The sequence below is a fragment of the Octodon degus genome, unplaced genomic scaffold (genome assembly GCF_000260255.1).
Source record: "Octodon degus isolate 3935 unplaced genomic scaffold, OctDeg1.0 scaffold00154, whole genome shotgun sequence".
Taxonomy (NCBI): domain Eukaryota; kingdom Metazoa; phylum Chordata; class Mammalia; order Rodentia; family Octodontidae; genus Octodon; species Octodon degus.
In genome coordinates this window covers 603,456-615,706 of record NW_004524730.1, presented here as the reverse complement: position 1 = coordinate 615,706, position 12,251 = coordinate 603,456, and the positions used below count along the sequence as shown (strand labels likewise).

The 12,251-nt window shown below is 45.2% G+C and overlaps 1 protein-coding gene across 1 annotated transcript in view; it reads left to right on the top strand.

The window, feature by feature from the left end:
* The window catches only part of Hhla1 (HERV-H LTR-associating 1), a 39,140-nt gene that overhangs the window by 13,339 nt on the left and 13,550 nt on the right, over window positions 1-12,251 (top strand). The window contains exons 7-13 of the mRNA XM_023702607.1: window positions 1,244-1,327; window positions 3,162-3,218; window positions 3,307-3,393; window positions 5,751-5,822; window positions 8,425-8,667; window positions 11,010-11,078; window positions 11,370-11,444. Coding sequence (XP_023558375.1) covers window positions 1,244-1,327; window positions 3,162-3,218; window positions 3,307-3,393; window positions 5,751-5,822; window positions 8,425-8,667; window positions 11,010-11,078; window positions 11,370-11,444 — 687 coding nt within the window. The remainder of the gene's footprint in view (window positions 1-1,243; window positions 1,328-3,161; window positions 3,219-3,306; window positions 3,394-5,750; window positions 5,823-8,424; window positions 8,668-11,009; window positions 11,079-11,369; window positions 11,445-12,251) is intronic.

Here is a 12,251-nt window from a genome sequence, read left to right as displayed (position 1 = left end):
CAGTTTTGTGAAGTTAGTGACACATGACACTAGGTCGCCTAACAACTGATAGCTAACCTTAATCAGACAGGATGTGTTAAGTGAAATTCTGTATCACTTGCAATTTTTCTGTTTTAATACTATTTTGTACTCTCTTTATAAAATAAAAATGAAAGTGGACAGCAGGGGTAAGCAAGAGGGTACATGTACAGAGCAGGGGTGGGGCTGCAAGGAGGAGGGGTACCTTGGCCCCAGGCAGACCTAGCTCACAGCCCTGCTCTGCCTCATACTAGTGGACCCATCCAAGGTCCCTCCACTCTCTGATCCCTGGCCAGAAGCTTGCCCTATTGTTGGTGTCTGGTTCCCAAGTCTTGGTCATAGCTTTTGTGTAAAAAAAATAATTGCGGATTCATTGGCCTGCTTATGAAACTTTGTTTCTCAGTAACTCTAGCATCTTCTGGATGTTTTACTAAGCTCTCCAGTTGCTAGTAGGTATCTGGGACTCTGAAAACATCCCATGAATATTTATTAGAAAAATTAATTAATAAACAAATGAGAGGTTTGAGAAGTATAAAGAGTATAGATGGAAGAAGTGATGCTACGCAATGCTAACTCACTTCAGTTTCACCCCTGTGACACAGAAAGGAGGATGCTAATGTTTTTCAGCTTTCTACATGGACAGGTGTCTGCACCTGCAGAGGTGTGTAGGTACTTCTGCTTCCAGGAAATTAGCTCATGTCCCTGAAGATGTCACAAAAATCATATTAGCATTCTGGCTCACATATGCTAATGTCTACTGCCTGTCAATCATGCTGCTGTGCACACCATTGATTGTCATATGACCTTCCCTGTCTATCTGGGTTCTGTGTTTTCAAGTCAGTATATTCAAGCTCAAACTCAGGATCTTAGCAATTTGTAAAAGAAGCATATGGACTTGTACAAGGCATGACAAGAAATCATCCAGGGGACCTCTTCAGAAATCACTGTATGAGACTCTTATAATAATACTCCCCTTGGTTGTGAAAGACAAAATATATTTGGTCATAAAAGAAAGCCACAAATGAGCCCAAAGTTTCATGCCTGCCTGAAATTGACCTTTTATTTTTGTTTCAGAATTAGTAGGTTTTTCTTGATATGATTATTAATGTTGTTGAATACATTGAACAAAATCAGACTTGTGAAACCCATTCTGGAAAGCCCTAATGCAACCCTTTCCTCTGAGTCTCTGAGTCACAAGTCAAAACCTCCCCCCTCTGTTTTGCAGATTTCACAGCCCTCCTGGTAGACGTCGTGGGGAACTCCACTGGCTCCCTCACAGAGGTTTTCAGGTCCACCTCTCTCCTCTCAGGTAAGCTGACTGGAAGCTGCCTGTGGAATAGCCAAGCAGGGCTTGTTGCCCCCTGTCAGCCCCCAAAGGTTGGGCTTCCAGGAGCTGTTCTGTAGGCTCTGCTTAGACAATGGGCTGAAGTGCTCCAGCTTCTAGCACAGTACTTGAAGGAACCAATCAGAGCTACTCTGGGAATCCAGGAAATGTGAGGACAAATCCAGCCCTGGAGTTAGGAGAATGAAGGTAGACTCAAGGAAGCAGATTCTTCTGGAGAGCTAGCTTCCCCCTGAAAGATGAGCAAAATGAACTATTAGGAAGGCAGTTGTTTCACTCAGATCTCTATGGAGCCTAAAGCTCTCCATTGAAATACAGCTTTTAAACTTATTTTTATGGCCATCTCATCCCTCCCTGGGGGCTGGGCTGGTGTGGCATGTGGTGCCAGGGATTGAACTGTGGTCCCTGTTCTTGCCTAAGCTTGCCTAAGAAAGTGCTTTAGACCACTGAGCTATCTCCCCAGCTCTAAGGACAGTTTTTCAACATGTGCCTTGTTTACAAGGGACTTGTGGAAATCCTAAGTGAGTCACACTTCCCCACCTGAAATGGTACAATCATTTCCCAGACTTTTGTACCATCCCTCTTAGCAAAGTGGGCAGAACAAGAAGCTCCTGGTGATAATAAAAATACAATAAATAATATTCTACAATATATATAAATGTGTTGATGAAATACACATATAGACAACAGCCTGAAGTTGATCTCAACAGGAAGATGATGTTTTACACTACGGAACAGCTATGTGTGCATACGCCAGAAAGAGTGAGGATAAAGGCCCAAGAGATGCCATCAGGATGCAGGGATTCTCCTAAGCGCCTCCTATGAATCCCTTGTTAGATTCCCACTACTGTGGCACACATGGCTACTGCATTTATTTTCACTTTACAGGTGAGAAAAGCATGGCACAGGAAAGTAAGTAATCTGCCCAAGATCACACAGCAGAGACAGAATTCTAACCCAAGCAATCTGGCTCTCAGCCCATGCTTTGGGCATTGTACTAATAGCATCACATGAACAATAACAGTGATTAGTATTATGACCACTCATCAGGCCCTGCCTCTGTCAGCGCTTCACACTCACATTATCTCATGGCCTCAGAGTCATCCCATGAGGAATCTGCAGCCGCAGGTTCACAGCCCATTAAGCAGCATCTTCACAGACAAGCCTGCTTAAGAGTTCAGAAGTATTCAGTTTTGAAAAGTCTACTAGAATGTCTACATCACATTGAGATGATACTTCAGCAGCATCCAGGGAAGCCTGCTGTCACAAAACACATGGCCATTCACTCAGCACAATGGCTGAGCCACTAAGTGGAATAGATGAAGACTTTATTAGCCTCATGTCTGGCTGACCAGATTTTGCGGCCAATGAATGTTGGTACCAAACTCATAAACTTTCCAGTTGCAGGGGTCTGGGAAGTTGGAACTTGCAAAGAAAGGATTATTGGATTTAGATTTTGACCATTTTAATGATGGGTAAATGGAGTCCTAGAGATGTCAAGCAGCTCACTTTCTTGTGGTGCATAGCTGGGAGCAGGCAGAGTCAATGTTGCAACCCCGGAAACTGACCCCAGAAGCTGTGCTCTTAGCCACTATGCTACACTGCACCATCTCCCTCTTTCTTCACCCTGCCAAATAAAGAAAGAAATCAGAAACTCAGAGCTGCCTCTGGAGGAAGGAGTGAGTCTTGCTTTCTGGCATACTCTTGACCTAGGTACTCCCAGGTTTGTTTTCATTTCTGCCAAAGGTGTGTAGTTGCAGCCTCCCTGCTGAGTCCTGCTGTTTCCTGGTTCATCCCGCAGTGAGTCAGACCGATGAATCCGACTGCATCTTCATCTGCGTGATGGCCGGGAAGGCAGGTGAGCAGCAGCATCCTCGCCAGGAGCTCCAGGGTGACCACCGAGCACAGGAGCACAGGAGTCCATCCTGTGGCTGTGATTTTTGCAGGAAGGAATCTTTCTGACTTCTGGGATATGGCAGAGAAATCCCCAGTCATCAACTACACATTCACGAGCAGCATATCTGGTGTTCTGGGTGAGTGCAGACCTCCCAAATCCCACTGTAGCCTTTGGGTATTTTACATGGATTTGGTTATATTGTGTTAAACATCACAGGATTTAATCATTTAGAAAAAAATATGAATTTCTGGAGTTTTTTGCTAAGGAATGGCCACCCTGGATTCCCTTCCTCTTGGCAACAGGCAACTGGAGCTAAACAACTTTTGTGTCCCTTTCTCCATTTAGGAGGGACACATTTATCCAATTTCCACAGACCTCTTGGTGCTCATCTACTTGTTTTCTTGTGTCTCCTGCATATACTGGATACTTTTACAGTGTTCCAGAAACATTGTCACCCTATAATACCCAGCAGCTATCAGGCATCCTCTACCTACCCCACACTTATACCTGTCCATCTTCCTGTCTTTCTCTGTCACTACCCAGCATTTCTGGACCCACCTTTAAGTTCTCTTGTTCCTCCTAGCTGGCATCTTAACTGAATAAAGTTTTGGGGTCCAGCTGTTATTTGGCTGTGAGGATGTTGGTCAAATCCTTTATTATTTTCCTTAAGCCATACCATCCTCTGAAAAATGTCTGTTATCATACTGTCTAATTTCTCTAAAATATCCGTGCACTATCCCAAAAGCTATGGCCTTTAAATGCCTCTTGGGTTATATCTCTTCACCATCCTGAACACCCGTGTCAGCAGCAGAGGGACAAAGTCCCTACCCTGGAGTACACAGTTCTCTGCCTTTGAGCCCACAAGCCCCCTGTGTCCTGTCTCTTTTTCCTTGAGGTCTTTGCTATATCTATGTTGACATTTCTAACTTTTTTGTGAATAGTAAACATCTTTGAGCCCTCTATGAGACTGCTCAGATGACTGTCGCTGTCTGGAGCTTCTTCTTAAGTTTCCATACAGCAGAACACTGCTTGCTGCCAGCTGCCACCTCAGATCCCATCTTCTCTATCTTGAAGTTCTCCCAATCAAAATCTGCCTTCTGTGATCTCTCCTTAAAAAAAATAGTCATTGTACTATGTTTGAATGCTGTCTTACTCCAATTTGTATCACAGCAGCATTTGTGTGAGTCTCTTAAATAAACTGTACTTAGAGAAGGAGAGAGAGTCACTTCTGGGACTACAGTGTGGTTCCCCCTTGGTGCCTCACACCATCCCTGGTACATAGTAGACTCTGTATTGTCATTTCTTGGAGTGAAATATGGAATACAGTGAATGTCAGGTTCTGTTTCAATATGCCATTTTGATTTTTGTTTATCAGAGGGTGTCTCTTGGTTATATTGTGAAAGGAATCTCATTTTATATGAAACAAGGTTGATTGAGAAGATTAAGTGGGCATATAGTAGATTGTCCTTTCTGCCAGCTCTGAAGACAGATCTGAAGTTAAGCCAATTTCATTGAGAAAGTCTCCCTGTGAGCTTACCACTCCTAATTTCAATTCTGTCTTCTCTTTGGTACTCCTTTATTCGGGACAAATGCCTGGGAAGGGAGAATGTACTTACAGATTGACACTGTTAATTATCTGGATGGGTGACAGTTTGGGACACACTTAGCCCTGGGGCAACTATTCTGGTAGCTAGGTAAAGACCCACGAGTGCTAGTGGCCCAAAGGCAGCACAGAGGCACTGAGCTCTCGGCCACCACCCAGCTGCAGACCACCTCCTGTCTGTGCCAAAGGACAAGGAGGATGCAATTCCAACCTAATCTGCAGGCCGATCTTTGTCCAGTGAAAGGAAGGGATTCTATAGGTTAGGGGAAGCCTGTCCTCCTCATGTCCATGCTTCACACACCACCTTCACTTCAACTGTCCCTGGGAAAGGGCCAAAGTAAAAATAACATCCAAGCTTTTCCGTTTTCTTCATGGAAGAAACAGCAGCATTTGTTTATATTTCTCTCTAAAATCTGCACTTCTGTCTTTATGGACCCTCTTCTGAGTACTGTCAGCTTTGAGCCCCCAAATCCTACCTCAGGTTTCTACTGTACCTTCAGGGCACATGCAGTCATCCTAGCTCCTCTTCTAGGACAAGGACTGGAGCCAGAGGTGACTGGAAGGCTCTGACCAGAGGGCTCTGAAGTAGCTGAGGGATGCTGGCTGGGCTCAGGCTCTGGTCAGGACACAGAACTCAAAGGTAGCACCTTCAGCGATGCTACCTTCTACTCACGGCAATTCATTACACAGCATTTTGGAAGGCAGGCATTTTCACTTCATTGGTTATTCAAGAAGCAACAGGTCTCTTTGTGACTTCGGGCACCGCTCAGAGTGATGCTGGGATCGCCGCATTCTGTGTGCCGACTGTCCCACACTCTCTGGTGATTCAGCAGCTTGTGCTGTCCAAAGTGGCACAGCATCCAAAGCTGCCACTGGCCATCTCCCTGCAGGTGCAGCTACCAGGAAAACTGCCAGGACTTCCAAGCCCATAACCCACACCCAGCAGATGCTCCCAACGACAAGCCCTGCACACCCAGTGTCTACTCTGAGGACACCCCTCTGGAGAAAGACGACTGCTCTTTCAGTGAGAGAGTTGACTGGGTGCACGGGCCGGCTCCCTCCCAGGACCACCATGGCCTGGAGTACTGCTTTGCTCACCCTGCCAGCCCAGGGTAAGACGCTGCTTCACCATCTCCTCCCTTGGCTGTGTCTCTCTGCTGTTCCCTCCGGGCATTCACATAAGTAAGTGTGTCTCCCTTCATTCCTCTCCACCACCTGAAGCTGTGCCACAGCTCTCTCTGGGAGCTACTATGGGCTCAGTACGGTCAAACAGAAGACATGCTAGTGATTGGCATAATGCAATTCTGACACTTATGTTCAGAGCTTTCATATTGAAGTACTTTAAGTTTCACAAGAAATTGAGAATTTTACTGTGACTTTCCTGATATCTTTCACCCAGCAAAGCCCCACCCCCAGAAATTCACAGGAAATGGTGAAATGGAATCAATACTTATAGCATGGTTAGGTTAATTTATAGCTAGATGAATAGTGATGACAGTAATGTGTTAGCGACCTGACTTTTGGCATACACAGGTGCGGCCAGTGTCTCACCAAGAGGTTCCTCCCTCTCTCCCATCCTGTGCATGATCAGCAGTGTTGTCCCTGTGCACACAAAATGCAAACTAAGGCCTTGTTTTCTATTGGGAAGTACCGTAACAGAACACTGAATTATCTTCTCATTAAGAGTCAATATTGTGTGTTTCAATGAAGGACCAGAGCCATTAGAATTCAGTCATTCACACACTCACTCATCAAAATGTAAATTTGCTTCCACTACTAAGGCAGATGGTGACAACGCAGCTCGGTAAGTGTAGCTGTCCATGCTGACCTCAGAGCAGAAGGAGACATAGGCGGGGAACTCTGTCCTTAATCCAGCCACAGAAGAGCTCTTGTACTTGGGAGCTGGTGAGCGGCTCCTGCCCACCATCACAGGAGACCCCAAAGAGGAGAGAACTATCAGAAATCAGCAGGCCAGGAGTCAGGATGACAGGACAGAGAGGAGATGAGTCAGCTTTGCCAGCTGGGAGACCCCCAGATTTGCCACGCAATGTTCTTTCCACAGCTGGCATCATGACGGTGACACAGAATTAGAGAACTTCCCCTTGTCATATAGGAAAAGGTATGATTGCCAGAGACGAGAACATTCATAAAATGCCTAGTAGTAAACTTTAAAAAGTGCTTCATCATATAAAATAAACTATAAAATGTTAACAAGAGCATTGCAGTAACTCCCCAATTTGTCAACAAGTTCTGTTCTAGGAGAAAGTAAGCCAGATTCATTGGTATCTGACAGCACACCTATGAAAGTTTGAAACTCGAATGTCTGTAAGTCAGACTTACATATAGGAATATTTAAATATTTGAATGGATGCCCCGTGCTCTGACTAAAAAATATGAATGACTGGGAGGCAGCAATGTTTCCCATCTTAACTTACAGATGTAAAATCCTCCAATGGGATTGGTTCTGTAAAACCTGTAAAAGGTGATTTTAATTTCTACCATAGGAAATGAATAGGTGAGACCACGTAGCAAGTTTTTTAAAGGTCAATCATGGAAACATCGTCCTAAGTGAGACACTCCTGTGATGTCACAAGAAAGGAATTATTTTTATAGTCCCCATTTTATTTTTTTATTTTAATTTTTAATAGATTGCAAATTGAAAATAAATTATTTACAAACAAGAATATAACAATAAAAATTGTCCAAAATAAAAATGAAGAAAGAATTTACAGATCAGTCATAATAGTTCACTGCCAAAACCAAGAAACTTATATTCATATAATTAGAATTCTCTTTTTTTTTTTTTTTTTGGCAGAACCAGGGATTGAACTCAGGGCCTTGTACTTGCCAGGCAAGCGCTTATTCTACTGAGCCATCTCCCTGACCCCATAGAATTCTCAAAGTGAAAAGGAGTGGGCAATAAATATTTAAAGATTTAAAATTTTTGAATTAGTACAACTTATAATATCATATTTCCAAGAAAAATGAACCATTAGCACAAGAAATTTAAATAAAATCATACCAAGATACACAAAAATGAAATTGTCCAAGAAAAAATTCATTAAAGCATATGCATAAAAAATATTAGCTATGGAAGAACAAAATTAAATAGCACCTTACTCCACATTAGAAAGAAAAAAAAAAAAGGACCAAGTGTGTAAGAAACTAGACTAATTAAAGGATAGTCCCCATTTTAATGATATGGCTAAAAGAGGTAATTTGCCTCAGAGTTCACAGCTGTGCTTCCAGACTGCTGGTGCTCAGACCATCTTTCCACCATGAATATAAGTGGATTTCCTAAATTCAACCGAGCCCACCTGCCCCACGTACATACTCTAGCAGATGCATGTCCGAGGAATTTGGAGGAGTTTATAAAATGCAGAGTTTAGGAAACAAAGTTCACTTAGTCATTTGGTCCAGCCCTGGGTAGAGTTTAACCCCGTGCACTGCCAGCACTATGCACAGGTACTTGTCTGCCCGTAGTGACATTTCCATGACTGCAACTATCTATGTGAATCAGAGTGTACAGTGGGTGTATCAATGACTGTGGCTTTCAACGTGCAGCTACCAGGACAATGCCTGCAACACCACGGGTGCCTGCCAATGGACAGACGCAGGCATCTATGCCCTCGACGCCTAGAGCTCAGACCACTGAAGAGAAAACCCCTGGGGGGCCTCCCTGGGAGACTCACTCCTCCACACCCACATCTACAGGGGCCCAGGAGGCCCGGGGCACAGCGAGCTTTCTGGGGCCTGCTGGGACAGTGGGCCTGGCCAGCAGCCCCACCCAACACAGCCCAACCTCAGGTAAGAGGTTGCTTACCTCTTCTCCCATCTGTTACTAAACCTAGCATGGGCTTTCGTGAAATTCTTTCTCAGACTTGAAATATGGCACACAGACTTGAAATATGAGAATACAATGAGGCAATATAATTAAGGATCTCAAGCAAATTTTCTCATCCTTTTCCTTATTCTTTCCCCTTTTCTTCTCATTTTTGAATAAATAAATGAAGGGACATGCCTCCCTCACAGGAATCTCCCATCTCCTCTATCTTCTATACAAACTCACTTTCTGATTTTCCTTTTCCTTGTTTCACTGTCCATTGAGTAGTGGCTAGTGGAAGTCAACATTGTCCACTCCAGAGAAGCCAGCTGCCTTTTGGATTACATGGATTACTTACACACTGAGTACATAAAATCTAACATAACACACACTAGACACACACAGATGTATAAAGAATATATAATTATGAAATGAGGAAAGCTTAAACTCTCAAAGGAGGGAACATTGTCAGATGTGATTCATATACATGTGGGTGTATGTGCGCCCACGTGGCATATGCAGGCAGTTTCCTTTACCTGACTCTTGGTCTTCCCATCAAAGAACCGGGATGCCAGAGCTGCTGTGATGGCCAAGTTAGGTGACGTCAGCAAGGCACTGAGCTCAGTGGGAGGAGCTCAGCCAATGGCCCCTCCCACTAGGCTGTCCACGCCAGCTGCCAGTGAGGCCTGGAGAACTACCCTCCAAGGCAGAATGTGCACCTGCTTCTGCCTGAGGTCCCTTTCCATCTTAGTTCCGTAGCCATGTAGTCAGACTGTTCATGGCAGTCATAGATGACTTACTCTGTATTTCACAACTACACAGAAACACCTTCCAGTAGGAGGTGCTAAAGGTACCTCCAGGCCACGTTCTAAAGGGAAATGACGAGAAGATGCCGGCCAGATGGAGTGAGTGGTGAACAGCTGTAACTGCAGCAGCACTCAGGGAGGTTGAGGCAGGAGAGCTATAAGTTTAAGGCCGATCTTGGCAATTTAGTGACTTGGAAAGACCCTGTCTCAAAAATTAAAAAAAGAAAGAAAGAAATAGGACTGGGGATATAGCTCAGTGCAGAGGTCTTAGGTTCAATCCCCAGTATAGGAAGAAAGAAAGAAAGAAAGAAAGAAAGAAAGAAAGAAAGAAAGAGAGAGAGAGAGAGAGAGAGAGAGAGAGAGAGAGAGAGAGAGAGAGAGAGAGGAATAAGGAAGAGAAGGAGAAAGAGGAGGAATGAAAGAAGGAGGGAGGGAAAGAAGGAAGGGAGAGAGAGAGGGAGGGAGGGAGGAAGGAAGGAAGGAAGGAAGGAAGGAAGGAAGGAAGGAAGGAAGGAAGAGAAGAGGGGAGAGGAAGATAGAAGAAATTTGTGCTGACCCACATTAGGAAAATCACACATTTGTTCTCATTCCCACAGCTGTGTAGGTGGGGGTGGGGTCGCATGCTCATCTCTGAAATGAAGCCAGTGGCCCATGAGGGTGGCAGCCCTGCAGAGCTCACTGCTGAGACCCGCATAAGGCCCACAGAAGAGAAGCCTTGAGAAGAGTTTCCTGGCCCTGTGGAGTAGAGCCCAGGCTCTTCTACCTGATCTGCTTCTCAGCCTCCCACCCAGCACCTGAACTGCGGCCCATTGTCTGTGCCGGAGCCTTTCCTCAGCCTCGTTTCCATTCTCTACCACAGAGGCAGTGCCTGTTGAATCCTCTCTCTTCTTTCTTCCCTCCAGGAAGCCTGCCACACTGCTTTTCCAGAGGCCAGAATCTTGACACCAAGGATTGGACCCCGAAGTGGGCCTCAAATCAAGACTTTGTGAACATGACTTAAAAAATTCTTGAACTGACCTCATTCTCTATCATGACAATAGCTGATTGGAAAATTATGCAGCTGGGGAGTGGGTCTGTGAGCACACCAAGACTCCGGTGTGTGAGAAGCTTACCACTTTCCCTTTGCCTAGAAGCCTGCACACTTTCTGTTGAGCTCCCTTTTCTTTGTTTGGTACTGGGATTCGACCTCAGGACTCATACTTGTGGAGCAGGCACTGTGCTGCTGACCTATATCCCCAGCACACTATTCCACACCTCTAGAGCCATCACTCTCCCATGCATCTTCCTGACACTAGCTGGTCCACTTCTCACACTGTCCCAGCTACTGATGGACTTGTCTACTCCCTTGCCTGTACCTGGAGCACCTCCACTGTGGGCTCTGCATCCTTAACTCCCTGCTTGATGCCTGGTTTAATGAATGTGGCTGATTGGGTTGGCGCAAGATGGGCAGCAGGAGGCCTGGTCTCCGGATGATCCCTCTTGGGGCGCTGCAGGCTCACATTTCTTTGTTCTCCTCCCAGGAACAGTCACTTCCAGCACACAGACTCTGAGTCCAACCAAGGCTCCACCCCCTAAGGATGTGCAAATAGGTAAGGGTACACTGCTAGAAAAAGCAACCCAGTACCACAAGGGGAATGCGCAGTGTGGAGACAGGGACACCGAGGGACAGGGTGCCAGTGCACAAGGGACCCCATTCCTGACCTTAGGAAAAGAGCAAAACTGCTTTACAAGCCTTGCTGTGCTGCTAAAGCACCTTGCTAATGTGAATGAATCACCTCCCTGTGGCTGTGATTTCAAGAACTACTTATTCTGAAGCTGCTGTGGGTCTTTGGTTGAGTCATCTCATTTTGATTCATAGAAGGCTATTCTTGGCCGTGCAGGTGATGCCCCTGAAGAGCGGCCGTTCAGCCCTGGGAGAGAGGCAGCCCCGGCCCCAGCTCCTCACCAAGTATCGAGTGAGTAGCAGCAGCTCTCCCTTGATTTCATTCACATTTATTTTGAAGAAGGTTGGACAGTGTAACAAGGGGAGGTTTGTTTGATAAATCCAGAGTCAGCTAGGATTCAAGCCCCAGCTCCCCCTTTTCCTGCGAGTGCTTCCAGCATTCTCTCCCGGAGTTCAGTTTCCACAACTGTAAAGCAAGAAGTTTCAATGATGTGAGCACTAGAAGCATCTGTTTTCATTTTGTTGTTGTTGTTTTCACTTCCACATGGTTTCGTATTAAGAAAGATAATGTGTTTATAGCGGTTTGGTTTTGTGTAGCTCTGTGTGATTTAAGCTAGGCAACTTATCGGTTGGGTATCTACAGAGAAGCTGCTGGGCATATTGCACATATTGCATAAGCATGGCTGTTGGTGAGGAGAAGAGAACAGAAATATAACAACTCCAAGCCCAAGCCCCATTCGCTATGTGCGATTCACTGTGGTTTTCTTCTAAATGTCATTCTGCTCACCTCATCCCTGGTTGCTTAATTTTCATAGATCTAAGAAAAAAAGCACTGGACCTGTAGCTGGGGTTTCAGTACTCTCAGAAACTTGAGTTTCTTTGGGTTTTGCTGTTTCTGCAGCTTTCTCATATGTGTCACTGTCCTCTTTTCTGCTGGCCAGTTTCTGTAAGAAAGAACTTGATATAAGCCCAGTGTGGTGATACATGCCTGTAATCCCAGCATTCAGGAGTCTGAGGCAGGAGGATCGCTGAGTTTCAGGCCAGGCGAGCATCATAATGCCAGCCTGAACCACATAGCAGAACCCTGTCTCAAAAATAC